This window comes from Protopterus annectens, chromosome 2.part0 (genome assembly GCF_019279795.1).
Source record: "Protopterus annectens isolate FY-2018-M chromosome 2.part0, PAN1.0, whole genome shotgun sequence".
NCBI classification, from domain to species: Eukaryota; Metazoa; Chordata; order Ceratodontiformes; family Protopteridae; genus Protopterus; species Protopterus annectens.
This window is the reverse complement of record NC_056728.1, coordinates 1,349,070,969-1,349,088,034: the sequence shown is the minus strand read 5'-3', so window position 1 is coordinate 1,349,088,034 and position 17,066 is coordinate 1,349,070,969. Positions and strand designations below refer to the sequence as shown.

Sequence of the window (17,066 nt, the reverse complement as noted above, 5' to 3'; positions counted from 1 at the left end):
CTGTGGATGAAACTCCATTATGGACCAAGCTATTAAATTGATGATAGGTAAAGTCAAGGTCCAATTTCACAGCTGCTATTGCACTCAGCGCCAGTACAGAAATGCACTACATCCCTAGCCAACTCTTTCAAAATATTACATTATATACAGCTACATACATGTGGTAATTGATTTGGCGTCAAGTGCTTCATAGCTAAAAGGAAGAAAGAAATCTCATTTCTAACCTTGCCCTATCTGGTAATTACATAATCAGAAAGAGTCCTAAAGTCAATTTAGGAAACATTAAAACTGAAGTCTCCATTTACCTCCATTTCCCGAAGATAACTGTAGATGTCGTGAGCATAATCTGGCACTTCATTAGCATTAACCTTTCGCTCATCAACTTCAATTTCCGACAACTCCATAAGTCCTGGGGACTCTTAAAATTAGAAGAGAATGTTAGCCTAATCTCAACAAAAGAAAAACAGTTCAAGGTAAAAGGATGACAATAATTCATAGTTTAATAATCACAGCATTCTGATAAAGATATCGGAATTATCTATGAGCAGCCCAAGAGTGAAGAGAATGTTAGCCTAATCTCAACAAAAGAACAACAGTTCAAGGTAAAAGGATGACAATAATTCATAGTTTAATAATCACAGCATTCTGATAAAGATATCTGAATTATCTATGAGCAGCCAAAGAGTGGGTGGAAGCTGCAGTTTCCTGGGATTATTGTACAGATACTACAAAGCAAGAAGTCCCCTTTGGTTTATTCAGAGGGTTTGACAGGCCACATGTCCCAAATGACAAATCTCAACTTTCCAGCTGTCCCTGCAAAACCAAATTTCTGGCCCATTTTCCACTGGTGTTTAGCCTGTTCTATTGTTCCCCCAGACCTTTGCCTGACCAGCACCCAATTAGCCCATTTAGGGTACATGAGCCAGGTGTTCTCTGGCTAGGAGAATTTCCCTTAGCTTTCCTTGTTCCTAGCCAAGAATCTTCACCATTGCTCCTGGGAGAGGCTTACCTGATCCTCTGAGGAATATCCCCCAGTAGCTTCGCCAATATCTGCCACTACTCGAAAAAGAGTAGTTCTGCAAGCAGATTTTTCCCTCAGCTGCCAGAGTGAAGGACAGTGTGAAAACATGGACTTGGCAGTCCTAACTCCAAAAATGCTCCTCTTGAGTATTAATCTGAAAGGTGGAGAGGGAAGTTAACATGGCCGACCAAAATGGAAAGTTGCTAGTTTGGTATTATTGCAAAGCCATGTGATCAGCCTTTACAGTTTGCCTTCTCCAGTTTCTTCATTCTAGAATTTGTGCAGTCCTAAAAATGAACAGTTCTGGACTAAGTAAAATGTCCTACAGTAAAAGCTTTTTTTCCCAGCCTTTCAGGTCTCTGCCACCACACTGGCAACTACTCTACCACCCCCCCCCCCCCCCCAAGTAGTCTACCCGGGCCTTTTGTATCCGAGGAACTCTTGTAAGAGGGTCCTGGATACATCTCATTTTGATGCCTTGAGAAATTACGATTCTTACACATCGGTTGAGATCAGCTGGAAAAATCCTTAGTTGAATACAGCCAATCTGTTGCTTAACACAAAATGAAGGGGGGCAAGGGTAGTCACCAACTAGGAATTTATGAAAAATTTCATCCCTGCCTCCTGCATGGCTGTTCACTTTATATCTACAGTCAATAGGCCTGCTATTCAAAAGCACTTACTACTTGTACTGCTTGGCCATTGTTGCAACAAAGTAGTGGATTTTTTTTTTTTTTTTTTTCAGTTCAGAATAGTTTGGAATAGGGAGACAATATTAGTTTTCTATGGATTTTGCCTTGCTCCTTTTTGCCTAAAGAATTGGTTTGGGTTTCCAGAAAAAGTCAACTTAAAGTTAATTCAGGAGGGGGCATTTAACACTCTAAGAGCTGCAAAACTGTCAAGCATTTGAGATCAGTACTGGTCTTGCATTACTGCCTTACTACTTGCAGCAGCTGTATTGAAACTATTCCACAGTAGGTTTAGCCACTTCAAAGGAAATCTGACTAAGTCTGAAACTTCGTTGAGATATTCATCTGGGACATTAGGGTAAATCCATGGGACACTGTCCTTTTAAAAGGTATGGAACCATGGTTGGTTAGTGACTTAGGTTTACGAAGTATGCAACAGGTGGAAGGAATCAAACCCTGCATCCTTGCCAGACATGCAGCCAAGTGTCCTCTGTTCACATTAAAACTTTAGCCTGCTACTTCATGTACATTTGACAGCCTACTACTTCATGTACATTTGACTCTTGTACTTCTCAACTGAAATGCTAGTGACAAAGTGTGTATGTGGACATTTCAGGATTCTGCCTCTAAGGTTTAGGTTTGGTGCCATATTGGATCCCTTTGATGCTTCCAGTGATACTAATAGAATCCTAAGATCTGGTGACTATTGGAACTCACTGGCTTTCTAGAAGTCACCAGCTAGGAAACTTGATATACAAGAAGGCTGCATTTATCTGGTCTGTCCAGACCAGAAGAGCTGGACTAGTTGCCTCAAATTTTACTCCGCAAACTAAGCACAAGCTCCTTCCCTGGCCCATAATATATTACTCTTAAGGGAAATCTCCAGACAGGGTAAACTAGCTCATGTTTCTATACAAAGGAGAATCTATAGACCAACTACTACAAGCAAGGAGACCTAGCTCACAGCTTTAGAGGGGAATCATTTAATTGTCCACACAAACTAGATATACAGCATTCTGGCAAGTGCACATTTGTTTTGGTCCTTTCTGAACTCTGGAAAGGATGGACAATATCCCCCAGCTGATGCAGGGTGGTCTAAGCCAGCAAGCCTTTAATGGTAGCTCCAAAATAATGCTCTAGAAAGAGTAGTCCGTTTAACAAAGGTATGCAAGGATGACCATGGAGCAGCTACTGCAATACCTCAAAGGCGCATTAAAATGTAATTAAATGTCACCAGAGCTCTAGAGTGCTTTCAGTCACGTGTCCAAGGGGTTACCCACAGAATAAAATATCAGATAAGTACTTAAAGTTCTTTAGACATCTCTTGGCAAATGACAGTTCATCCCTCAAGAGTCCTTTGTACAGTGGAGATAAAGATGCCTGTGGACATCAAGCACAAGCAGATATTCCTTTCCTGGAAAGGAAACTGGTAAAGCAAGACTGATTTAAGTTGAGCTGAGTAGTTATCTTTGGCAAAAAGAGCAGGTTAGTCTGCAGTGCACCTGTTTGGTTGAATAATGCATGGATATTAGTGTGCAAATTGGGAAGCCCTTCTGGCAGATGTGATAACTACCAAAAGGACAGTTTTCCATGATAGAAATTTGAGAGGTATAAGAACATTCACACCCCAAAAGGGGAAGCTATCTTTAAAGGAATATATTGGTAAGTTTTACACCACCCATGATATCTGGAAACCTACATGAAGGATGAAATCCATTAAAACGGACTTTAGAGGAGCAACTGGTTCCTGTCTTGAGGCCTGCTAGGAAGATAAGCACACTGGCCAAACAGGCAGACATAGGATCTTAGTTGTACCTACAGGCGCAGGGAATTTCCTTTTAGCTTTACAGATTTTCCTTTAATATTTGTGATGCAGTAATCAAGTGCACAATTTCTACAGGATTTTTTTTTTTAAATGTACGGGAACAGCATGTGGCTAAATGTAGGGAGCATGTGTCTGGGTGAGGTTTTACAGGGTGTGTTTTAACACAAAACGGCTCTGCAGGAGTAGTCATGACGAGACCAAGCAAAATGGACCATATCTGGCAGAGTCAGAATGGGGCACTAGACAGTTAAGTAAAACTTCCTTAACAGTAGGCATTAGAATGATAACTGCTGCAGTAGCCTTAGCTATACAGGTTATATCCTGAAAGATAAAACAGCTGGTCAGCTTCCAAAACTTCAGGGCACTTTCCATGCGTCCAAACTGTCACGCATCTCGAGCAGAGTTTGGCTGCAACACCCTTCAGAGCTTTTCTGCCAGCAGAGGGAGGCAAAGCCCTGAAAAGACAATGCTTGTAACAAAAAAGTGCGCCTACACCCTGACAAACCATGAACAAGGAAGATGGGAGGGAGCAGTAGTGATCATTTGAACATTTGGCAAGTTGCTTACACAACTGTACTATACTGATCACTTCTGTAGTAGCCTTACCAATATGGCTAGATTACCTTAACTACATTTGGGAGGAGGAAGAACCCAGGAACACCTTGAGAACTGTCCTAGCAAACCTTGATCTGGACCTAGACAAAGGCTCAAACTTATAGCACTTTGTAAATATACATAGGAACAAGTAGCAGCTTCAAGACAGTCTTTTCCGAAAAGCCATAGGAATAAGCCAAGGTAATGTTTCAGTTTGCATTAATAGTTTTTTTTTTTTTTTTTTACGAGTATACCAAGATACTGGCCATAAACAACCTTTTGTAAAAGATCTGTTTTGTCACATGTTAAACCTTCTTACCTTCACAAGGAATGAATTGATTCAAAGATCTGATTTAGTTCATGTGGATATCCAAGGCATGGAGATATGGACACTGGCTTAAACCCAGATACCACCTTAAGGATTGTTCAACAAACCCTGTCCCTGTGGAAAAGGTAGACTCACCATAACAGCTTGCAACTTAGATCTTGCAGAGATCAGTGCAACCAATAAAACTCGTGTTAAGACCGTAAAATCAGCCAGATTAGTTGGTTCAAATGGAGCAAGTGTTGCTTCTCTAACAACTATGTCCCAAAAAGAGGCGACCAGTTTTCTTTGAAGCCTCTTATGCAAAAACATCTTGACGAGAGACTGCTTTGAAAGAGCATCTATGGGCAGACATGCTGATGTGGCAGAAAAGTGAATCTGGAGGAAAAAAGTCATAGTAAATGAAATATTGAAGAACCAGCCTGAGTGGGTGCTCATTATGTTGATAACTAGAAAGCCTTTTCCGTTTGCTAACACATGATTAATAGGTGGCTTTACAATTAGTAAACAGGTACTGACAGGAAATTAGGACCATCATCCAAGGCAGTTGATTGAAGTGGATTGCTGTTGGAGTGTATCAAAACACCCCCATTCTTGTACAAGTAGATCTAATCTAGGAGTAAGCTTGTGGTAACTGCCCCTGGCAGTTTCCAATAGGGAAACCCATAGCTGCCTGGGCCAGAAGGGAGTCTATGATATGAAGGGGGGGGGGGGGGGATTCCTTCTGAATCTATACAAGTACCCATTACATTAGTAGAAATGTGGTGAAGCATATGGGAGCATTCCTGCCCAAGGAAAAGACAACCTGAAACAGAATCTTGCCAGTCAAAATTTCAGAGAGGAAGCGAGAGGTCTACTTGAACTCCCTCACAGATTAATCACATCCTGGAAGACCCCTGATCTAGTAACCATAAGGGTCTGCCCTGATCTTGCACAGCTTGTCTGCCACTTTTGCTCTGATAGAATGTAGAATGCCTGTAGAGAACATGCACTGGAAAGCAATATCAAGTTAACATGGTTATTCTGCAAGGGGATTACAATCGGGTTTGTCCTTGCTTGTTAATGTACCATATGACTGTAGTATTGTCTAACCAACAAGAGGTTAGAAAACTAAAGAGTTAGAAGAGTTGGGTGCCTTGATTTGGGCAAGCATCTCCTTACGTGCTTGCATAGTTTGTGTCCCACACCCCCTGCACTTTTATCCCTCCTGAGACTGCTCCCAAAGCAAAGTTTGAACCATCTGTGGAGACTGCTTTGGAGCAGGGAGAGAGAATGGGAGACGTAGGTTTAATATCTTCTCTTCAAGATTTGTCTGACCCCAGCACTACCACTTAAAGGTGTTGATGCAGGGACTAAAAAGCCTTCAGTCACCACTATATCCTTCTCATGTGGAGTCTTGCCAGGATCATATAGATGCCATGAAACCCCAAATCCTGAGTATTCCCTCACAGCGGCTGAAGTTGAAAACCTTGACCCAGTCAAGATTTTTTCCTGCTGAAAAAAGCTTTTTGAACTATGTCCGACATTCAAGGAACACAATCCTGTGCGAGAGAATCAAGACTTTCAGATGTTCTCTTGGAATCTCATTTTAAGATTCCTCAGAGTTGACACTGAAAGGGACTATGCAAAGAAAATAGGGACACCTTGCAGCCTGCAGTGATCTATGAATAAAAGTTACATACCTACAATGTGTTCTTTCCAGCTGGTCCAACCTGTGGGTTATCAGATCTGACACCAGCCAAATTCCAAAGACTTAAACCTGCCAAGCTCCTCCCTCTCAGACTGGGCACTGAAGCAAGCTGACACTTTAGTATTTTCCTGTCTGGATTGAGCAAAGGAGGAAATTCAACCTTCCCAGCTCTCTTGCTCCATGAGAGAGAACTTGTTGTAACAGCAGGGGCAGGAAGGTCGAATCAAACTGAAAGAAAAACCCGGATCTATAGTTATGCACCTACATAACTTGTTTTTGCTCTGGATAAAATTATGTACCACTAATATTTCATCGGAGTTAATTTGTCTTCAACCGGTGGGTTCCTGGATCTTGCATGGATCAGACTGCAGCATACCAATCATCTTGATCTGAGCTCAAAGTTCCTCCCCTACCCATGCCACCATCTCCTTCCTCTTCAGAGTTTCCTGCCCAATTTACCATTGCCCCCCCCCCCGACCAAAAACAGTGGCCTGTCCCAAAATATCCATAAAGGAAAGAGTAATAGGCAGCCTGGTGATGAACACATCCTGTATTTGTCAGACCACCACACAGTCTATGCAAGGCAGGGGAAAGGAGGGAGGGACGGTTGAAGACAAATGAATAACTCAGACAGAACGTTATGGCAAGTACATGAAGTGGTCTTCATTTTGTCTTCAACCTGTGGGGGACAGTCCCCAGCTACTAAACACCTGGAAAGCCCTGTGGGGGACAGTCCCCAGCTACTAAATACCTGGAAAGGCCCTCATGGAAACATATTCCAGAGGACAGCAGTGCCAAAGGGTGCCCTGTTCCTTGATATGATGTCCAACTTGTAGTGTGAGTTAAAGATAAGAGATGAAGCCCAGATGGCCACAGAACAAATCATCCAATGAAACTCTGGACCAGAAGGCAGCTGAAGCCGCCAAAAGAACTGGTGGAATGTGCATTCACTTGACCTGGAGTTGATCCCTTGGTAGAATATGCCAGCAAAATGCACTGGGAAATCCAATGGATGATGGTAACCTTAGATGCTGGATTTCCTTAAAAAGGGTTTAGAGGAGGATACAAAGAGTTGGTCAGACTTAAGAAAACCTTTAGTCCTGTCCAAGTAACAACTGTCTGCACATCCAAGTGCAATTTGTATTCTCCCTTGTTTTGGAAATTTGGGAAAGACTTGGATATTAACCTGAATATTGGATTCTGAAGCTACCTTAGGAAGAAAGGAGGGCTTAGTAAGAAAGGATACCTTATCCAAATGAAAAATCATGCAAGGTGGTTTGATGACAATGCCTGAAGTTACGAAACCCTTTTGGCAGAATTAATAGGCACCAAAAAGGCAGCCTTCCAGGACAAAAATTGCAGATCCAAAGAAGCTGTGGGTTCAGAGGGAGGCAAAACCAATGAGCGTGAAACCAGCACAAGATCTTAAGGCAGCGTAGAGTCCTTGATTGGTGGCTAAAGAAAAGTGCCTTTTAGGAAGGCTTTGCAGAGCTTAAAGGATGCCAAGAAAGCCATATTATACCCCACAAACGTTAGAAATCTCCACAAGTTGAACCTTGACTGTAGAAAACTTGGCACCTTGTTGGAAGACCCCCTGCTAAGAAATCCAAAACAGGAGAGACTGGAGCAGTGAAGGGATCTAAAGCATTCTGCAAGGCCCAGATCGAAAAAGTCTCCATTTACCGAAGTATACCTTTCCTGAAAGGCTTAGCAGCCACCAGGATCTTTGACAGGTGACAAACCAGGAGTACAGACACTCTGGGGAACTAGAGCAGCCAGGCAGTAAGCTTCAGATTGCCAGGTCTGGATCGGGAGTCCCAGAAAGATGAGAAATAAGATCTGGAACTGGATCCAGCCATGGTGGAGCCACCAGATTAAATCAGAGGGGGAAACCAGACTGAGAGGCCCGAATGGGGCAACAAGGATGACCAGACTCCCCAGTGAGCTTTCTGAAGGAATTTTGGAATTAAGGAAAGAGGATAGGCATGCAAGACTGGGGGGGGGGGGGGGTTTCAGAGCAAAAAAAAAAGCTCACTGCACTTTGCATTGAAAGAAAGATCGCAGCAAGGCTGACCCCACTTCAGAAAGATGTGTTATGCTACTAAAGGATTCAGAGACCACATAAGGCACAGCAAAAAGACCTGCTGAGCCTGTCCGCTAGAATGCTGGACCTCCCTGGAATGTACACTGCCACTAAAAATGACTTGAGATCGCCCACTCCCACACAGTCATGGCCTTGCGACACAGGAGGCAAGACCTGATTCCCCCTTGTTTTTTTGGTGCAACAGATCAACATGTCAGTCTAGAAAGCAACCATTCCTGGGGAAGATGGGCATGGACAGCCTGCAATGCTAGAAGCACCACCCTCATCTTCAGGACATTAATATGCAAGTTGGTCTTAAGGGCACCACATGCCTTGGACTAACTTTACTAAGCAGTGCCCCCCCCCCCCAGCAGGGAGGCGCCAGTGGTCACAGTAGCTGAGGGAAATTAGGAGAGAAAGGGACACCCCCGAAGGTCAAGAGAATATAACCACAAGAGACTGACAGGGTGAGACAATGGAATGCCTAACAGACCATTAGACTGTAGGAGTCCACTAAAGAACCAGCATGTGAAACCACGCCAGAGGCAAGAGGTTGATCATGGCCACCATGGAGCCCAATGCCCTTTTTTCCGCCAGTGGTTGGGCTTGGACACCCAGGATGTGAAGTTTGTGACTATCCTCAGATGACAGACAGAGCTTTGTTTGAATAGTGTCCAACCGAGCCCCTATAAATTTTAATACCTGAACAGGTGACAATGGCAAATTGCTGTGATTGATTGCGATGCCCAACTGCTGGGGTAGAAGATACTCCCTCACTAGACAGAGCAAATGCCTGAAGAGGCAAGAAGCCAACCTAGGTAAGGGAAGCCTTGTATACCCTGGAGTCTCGGATGAGACTACTACCGCCATCACTTTGATGAATACCCTGGGGGCTGTGGTGAGACCAAAGGTGAGCACTCGAAACCGGCAATGATTGGCTCTGAAAGCACCTGTCCATTTTGATATGGTAGTATGCATCCTGGAAGTCAATAGAGCATATCCAATCGTTCTCCTGCAAAAAGGGCAGAATAGACTGAAAGGTGACCATCTGGAATTTTGGCTTGGCCACAGATTCACGGTGAACAGATCCAGAAATCTTAGGTACCAGTCTTTGGCACTAGAGAACATGGAATAAATGCCTAATCCAGACTGGTCTTGGGGGACATCTTGGATGACCCACCTTTCTAGCAGATTTGTAATTTCCAGTGCTACATCCTCCCTGTCTGCAGGTGGAACATCCAGCATGTCTCTGGGTGGTACAGGTGACTTTAGAAAGGGGACTGAATATCCTCTGAATGTAATCTGCAAAACCCAATGATATTTTGTGATGGACTTCCAAGCCAATAGGTGAAGCGAAAGGTGACCCCCCCCAAACAGAGACACAAAGCTCTGTGCGTGGCCCATAAAAGGTTAAAGACTCTATTTCTCGGACCGCTTCTACCTCTAGGGCAGCATCTGCCAAATCATGGTTTCCCCTGGGGAAAGGAGAGTCCAGGAGTATTCTGGGAGAAACTCAAGATGTGAAGTAAACAATTTTATCTGCAACCTGTGGGTATGCAGATCCATATCGGATCAGAGCCTGCAACTTTTCCACGCATCTGCTCTGAGCTCCAAGCTCCTTCCCCATAACCCATCACCATCTCCTGACTTCCCTCAGATCTCATTAGCCACTTCGTGCATCAGCATCGTGATCTCTGTAGCTCCAAGTGTTGGGTGTTAGTGACTTGTCAAACTCTTTATAGTGTGTGATAGTTTAGTTCCCTTTACCTCCCCCTTTTCACTGTTGGTTTTATACAAAAAGGAAAAGTTTGTGATATAGTACAGTACGGCCTTCTCTTCCTCTTAGGAGTGTTGGTTTTAAGTAGGTTGGCTGTGTGTTAGTATGGTTGATCAGCCAAAGCCTACTTTTAAAAAATGCATAGAGTGTGGCCATAAGCTTTCACTGGACGATGGCCACACACTTGCCTGGGTGTTCCCCATCTTTCATGTCAGTGCAGCATGTGCGCTGGGTTTAACCCTAGGGCTCTAAGAATGGAAGGCCAAACTGGTTGCAAAGGGCCTTCTACCAGTTTCCTCCTTGGATGCATTGGCTCCTCCAGCAGTTGCTCAACCCCCTCAGAATAGGACTCACCCCCCCACTAGACCTGTTGAAGGGGAGGCTAAAGGAAAGGACAAGCGGAATAAGGACAGAGATGATGGGATAGCCCCACAAGCAGTCTCCAGAGTGGGAGCCTTTCCCTAGCCCGCCTTCTAAAGTGTCTAGACAGACATCTCCTCTGCTCCAGTCCCAGAGGTTCTCCCCAGAGCAGACAGCCCTTGGATCAGAGGCCTTCATCTAGGTCGTTGCAACGACCAGCCAGATCAGAGTCTGTCACGTCCTAGCCCTCAACTCTAAGTTGAATATGGATGGGATGATTAGCTTTATTCGGACCCAAATCCAGATGGGAGTCTTGCCAGGCACCTATCCCTCTGAAGGGGGACCTCCATACCCATCTCCATCCAATTGCTCCTTCCCAGATCTGGGCTGCGGTTGAGGTTTATGGATCAGAGGATCCTCTGAGCTGGGGGTTTGGTGCAGAATGTTCCTCCAACCTCGACGCTGGCAATTACCTTGAGTACCTCGGATCAGACAAGTTTGGATCAGGGCAGAGGACGGGGCGTCTGATGGAGATTTCTTCGGCTCCAAGCCATTCCCTTCAGAACTCTGGCTACTCCTGCATCTGCCCCGATCCACAAGGTGGACCCAGGGAGAGCTTCCTCCTTGTTTGGTGCTAAGGAGGTACACTCTCCACTGGCATTCAACATGGTGGAGAGGGTTCTCTCCCAAGGATTAAGACCCTAGCCTATTTCCTTGGATTCTGCCCAGGCTCCCTTGGATTCGGTTACAACTCCCTTCAGCTTGTCCCAGGGACAGCCCGTGCTAGAGAACCCCCAGGCGGTCCACCTGGAGGAACCCCCTCGTGGCTCATAAGCTCTCTTCAGAGTCTCCCACTGAAGAGGGTCCCCGTAAGCAAACGTGTAAAAAGAGGCACCTGGACTCCCAAGTCCTTAACAGAATACACTGATTTGGATGAAGGTTCCCCCAAGTCACCTCCCAAGGAGGTCTCCTTTAGAGACATCATGGAGATCCTCCACCACAGGGGAGGTTGGTCAGCGCCAAAACCTTCTACGGATGAGTCAGTGTTCCTGGAGGCCTTTGTCACAGACCCCATCTACATCCTGGGTGTCCCCTTAGTGGATCTTATTACAACGTGGGCATGGAAGGAGCCCGACACCAAAGAGACTATACCAAAATGCCCGGACAGGATTCTCTTCACCCTCACACAGGCCTGGTACAAAGGAACCTCGGTAGATGCTATGGTGGTTGCAGCAGCCACCAAAAGGGAACTGGCACAAGAGTTCCTCAGTCCACCCTCCGGACAAGAGTCCAGGGTGGTGGATTGATTTGGGAAGAGTGTTTTCTTCAGCGACATTTTCCATTCGAGCGCTGAATTTGGCACGTGTCATACAACTGCAGAGAAAGTCAGAGTTCAGAGTCGCCACCAGAGTGTCGCCAGAAGACGAGAGTCTGTTCTCTGCAAAAATGTCTACTAAAATCAGTATCCAACACGTCCATGTGTCTTTCGCATGTCACAGAAGGAACGGCGAGGGCATCTGAGACTGGAGTGGCTATGAGGCGACACGCTTGGCTCAGTCAATTTGCAGACCCCTTCAAGGAGTCTTTCACAAATGCTCCCTTTGATGATTTTTTTTATTTTTTTGGGAAGACAGTATGACACTCTGGTCCAGAGAGAAAAAGGGAAGACAGTCTGCCAGAATCTGCTTCTCTAGCGCTCAAAGATCCTTTTCTAGAAATCAGAGGGGGCAAAAGATGTGGTTCTGAAAGGTCAGTTTTCCAGGGACTCTCAGGACAATTAGTCGCCTAGAGGCAGAGGGGGCAAGACAGACACTGCACCACAAGCAGAGGGAGGCCAAGGAACTTTGGGTCCAGGGAGACCACCTCAGACAGGCCCACACAGCATCCCTGAGGGATTTCCCAACTGTCCTACTCTGGAGACAGTCTGGGGAAGATCATCATTGTGCCCAATAGCTTAGAAGTCCATAACTGCAAACCACTGGGTGCAGCAAATATCCAGAGGCTATACCATCACATTCGTTACCCATCCCATCCAACCAAAGCGCCTCCCAGATGTCCCAGACGCTCAAAGGGAGGCAGCAGAGAGATTTCCAAGCTGCTTCACAAATGAGCCAAACTACTCCCCCCAGATGAGTCCTGATCAGATGAGTCCGGATCAGGCATTTACTCCAGATTCTTTAGTGCCAAAAAATAGATGGGGGACCTCAGGCCCATTTTGGACCTGTCAACCCTGAACCTGGATGTAGCCAAGCAGAAATTCAGGATTGTCACCCTGCAGTCCATTCTACCTCATCTTCAAGAATGCAACTGGATGTGCTCTATAGACTTCCAGGATGCTAACTGCCACATCAAGATTAGCAGAAGCTCCAGGAGATTCCTTTGCATCTGGCTGGAAACCAATTTCCAGTTCAGAGCCCTACCCCTTTGGTCTCACCACAGCCCCCAGGGTGTTTACCAAGGTAATGAGTCGTAACGCTCACCTAAAGCTTCAGGGGAATCCGGTATTTCCTTACCTAGACAATTGGCACCTCACTGCTTCCACCAAGCATCATCTTTGCATGGCCAGAGACTCCTTCCTTCATCTTGCAGTCCAGCTAGGGACTCCTATCCATGCTTCCAAGTCCCTCTTGGACCCGGTGTAGATCTTGGACTTTCAGGGCAAGGCTGGAACCCTCCAATTGAAAGTTCATCTCTAGACAGGGTCCAGAGCCTATGGGCCCAAATATTTGTGATCCTTGTCCCCAGGCTACCACAGGCGGGAAGTGTTCATAGCCCCAAGCTCTACAGCCACAGCAATCTCTATACTTCCCTGTGTGCGTTTTCACATGCGTGTTCAGTGGATTCTGGCAGTAAAGTGGTCTTAGCTAGATCTCCCCATGGACTATCCAAATCCCTGCAGGGTGTAGTTTCTCTGGTGGCTCCAATCGCCAGAGATCTTAGAACAGCCATTCGTTTCATCCACAGCCCAAGCCAGTGACCACAGATGCCTGCTAGCTCAGGTGGGGGGGGGGGGCATTTGGGGAGGATGGTCCAAGGCACGTGGTCCCAGACAGAAACCAGACTGCATATCAATGTTCTGGAGAAGAGAGCAGTGCTTTTAGTGTTGCAAGCCTTTAACACTGTTCTTCCACCAGGGACGACTGCAGTTCAGACATGTCTGTTGTCTGATACATTAACAAAAAGGGGAACCAGATCTTACCCACTCTGTCACGAAGCCATGAGAGTGGGAGTGGGTGATATCCAGTCGATTTCTGATTGCAACGCACATCCCACGATGTTCCAACACTTTAGCATACAAATTGAGTCGGGCTATTCTAATGCCATACGAGTGGTCTCAAACAAAATAGATAGCGAAGGAGATCTTCCTTGTGTGGGGTTAGCCTTTTTGCGATCTCTTATCTCCTTCCAACACTAAGTTCAACAAATTCTTCACTGATGCCCTCACCAACGGATCCTTCCAGAGACACTAGTCCATGCTTGGCCTCCAAAGTTACTGTGTGCTTATCCTCAGTTACCTGTCATTCTGAAGTTTCTTCAGAAAGCTTGACAACTAGGGTGCAAAGCGATCCTCATTGCCCTACTCTGGCCTCGTCAGGTGTGGTTCCCCTTCCTCTGGTCTCATGTTCTAGCTCCTCCTTGGATTCTGGATCCTTGTCTGGATCTCCTCTCAGCCCTTGGGCACCTGCCTGCCTAACCTGGACAGCCTCAAGCTGACGGCTTGGTTGCTCCAGTTCCCTTGATTGCCAGGACTCCTGGTCTTTCAGTCAGCAAAAACTATTCTGTTGGCGTCCCATAAGGCCTCCATTACGAAGATTTACTGCAGCAAATGGAAACAATTCTCTATTTGGGCTTCTCAGAGGAAACTAGATACTTTACAGCCCCTGTTCCTGCAGTGTTGGATTTTTTAGCCAATATTTTCCAACAAGGGGCTAGCTCAACGGTGAAAGTGCAACTGGGAGCTCTCAAAATTTCCATGTCAGTCAAAATATGAATGCTCTGGCCTCAGACTAAGGATTTTCTTAAAGGTACCTTTTCCGTCCCCCGATTAAGGACTCTGTGCCTCCTTGGGACCTTACCTTGGTTCTGCAGCAGTTAGTTGCTCCTCCCTTTGAACCTGCAGAATCAGTAGATTTAAAGTTCTTATCCTGGAAGACAGCATTCCTAGTGGCCATTACATCGGCTAGGAGGGTTTGAGATTCATGCGTAGTCTGTCGTGCCCTCTTACTTGTTCTTCCATAAGGACAGGGTCTCACTCCGCATTAACACTTCCTTCTTAGCAAAAGAAGCTTCCAAATCCAACATTAACCTGCCCATTTTCTTTCCAAATTTTCAGAACAAGAGTCAATATAAGCTGCATTTGCTAGATGTTCAGACAGCTTCGTTTTTATTTACACAGAATAAATCCCTTTCGTAAGTCTGACCAGTTATTCATGTCGTTCTAAACCCTTTTTGGGCAAAACCATCTCCAAGGTTACCTTAGCTAGATGGATTACACAATGTATTTGGCAAATTTATATATAAAGACAAAGGTCTGTCCATGCCTGGTGCTGTTAAAGCTCATTCTACCAGAACTATGGAGACTTCTGCCTTTTGGAATAGGCTTTCTCTGGAGGATACTAGTGTGGCAGCAACTTGGGCAAGGTCACAGACCTTAATTTCTCATTATAAGCTGGATTTGATAGAGGGAGAGCATCCTCTGGCTCTGCGGTGCTCAGGAATATACTTCCACGAGAACCTCCCAGGATTTTAGTAGCTGGGGGAATATTTTATCTGCAACCTGTGGGACAAAGTTAACTACTTCAGATAAAGTTAGTCACCATAAGGATCCATCTGAGTAGTTGTACTTCATTTTTCTAAAATCGTCCCACCCTCCTTCCCCCGAACCAGTTCAAGGTTTGTAATAAAATTGAGTTGCTGATAGAGTAGTGGCAAACTCAATCTGAGGGAAGGTAGGAGATGGTGATGGGTTATGGGTAAGGGGGAGGAGCTTGGAGCAGATGCTTGAAAAGTTGCCAGCTTGGATCCAATATGGATCAGAATACTCACAAGTTGCAGAAAAATGTATAACTACTCAGGTGGAACGTCAGTACATAACTCAGAACCACATCTTGGTACCTTTTGATTCTTATAAGATTGAGAGACCGAAAAGCAGATTCCGATGGTAGTCTTCCCATCTTTCTCATTCTGAACAAGGGTGTCACATACTACTTTTTTTGGGAAGACTAACTGTCATGAGGTGCATTCGTAAAGGATGCCTTAAAGTGTTCTAAAAAGGTACACAGCTGGAGCCAGGTGCGATTCCTGATGGCTACACCATTACCGGTAGCTCTAGCGGTGCCTTTTATAGCATGGGAGAGGAGACTGGTGTTGGCGATGGGTGGCCACTCGGAAGAACACTGTCCTCCCCAGCCATGGACCCAGGGGTAGACCCAGCAACCTCCTTAACTAAGTCACTGCAGCTTAAATCACATGCCAGGTAGTTCACCCGGACAGAAAAAAGTCCTTGAAGCATACACCAGTCTCCGAAAATGATTGTCCCGGACTCTGTCTGGAGGGTGGGCCACAGAGCTCTAAGGAGCAAGCTCCTTACTAGAAACCAGGGATCCTTTATTCCAATGGGTCCTGTCCAAAGGGGGCTCAAAACTTCGTCATTTGGGGACAGGCTCCACTGTGCCCAGCTCCTTCCATGCTGGAGATGTAATCAGATCCAAAGGATCTGCGAGAGGGGACACCCAGAAGTAGAGGGTCCTGCACCAAAAGCCTCCAGGAACAGATTCATCAGACTTAAGTTTCTGGACTGACCAACCCCCGCCAACCCCCCCCCCCCCCCCCCCATGCTGGCATAAGACTTCCATTTCTCAAGACAATCAGGGTGTGATAGAGAACCTTCCACTTCCTCCAAATCTGTGTTTTTAGTGAGCAACTCTAGGGGTGTCCAAATGCCTCCTTTGGATGTGCATTTGTGAAGAGCATCCTCAGTGGGGGATTCTGGGGTGGACTCTCCAACTTACTGCTTCCGAGAGGAGTCACCCAGAGTCAAATGCAGCAGGCTGTGCCTGAGAGCAGATAAGAGAATGGTCAGATGTCCACCAGAAACAAAAGAGAGCCAAGCAGGACTCTTAAGACAATCAAGGGTCTCGAAGGAATCAAGAGGACCCTCTCCAAGTTGAAAGCTGAAAGGAAATGACATCCTGAGAAGAGGAGATAGGAGCCACATCCGTCTGACCCGATTTGGGGGGGGGGGGGTGTCAGAGCAGAGCCTATAGGGAGCAGAGAGATACCTAGAAGGCTCTTGTTCGAAAGGCTCAGCTGACAGTACCCCCTCAGATCCAGAACCAAGGCTACAGATCAGAGCTAGACAGAACCAAAAAAATTGGATCAGACCTGCTCAAGACAACAGCCAGTGTTGACGTACACGGTACCATCAGAGCTTACCCTAAACACCAAGTGTCCCAAGATCCAATGGCTTGGAAACTGGGGCCTGGATCAGCAAAGGTGATAGGGATGAACACAAACTGCATGCCCTTGTCTCTGCAGGGAGAGGGGGCAGGCAAGACTCCCAACTAGATCTAGGTGCAGATAAACTTCTACATCATCCTATTCATCTCAGTTTCGAAGAGAAAGCAGGAGGAATGAGAAGAGGCAAGTGACACCAGCCTGGAATGGCAGTGATAGGAAGCCTGCACTGGCAACCGGGTCCGA

General features: G+C 45.9%; 1 protein-coding gene across 1 annotated transcript in view; it reads right to left on the bottom strand.

Moving 5' to 3' along the window:
* CCNA2 (cyclin A2) overlaps positions 1 to 17,066 on the bottom strand; it is a 1,007,636-nt gene that overhangs the window by 546,794 nt on the left and 443,776 nt on the right. The window contains exon 3 of the mRNA XM_044061531.1: positions 306 to 418. Coding sequence (XP_043917466.1) covers positions 306 to 418 — 113 coding nt within the window. The remainder of the gene's footprint in view (positions 1 to 305; positions 419 to 17,066) is intronic.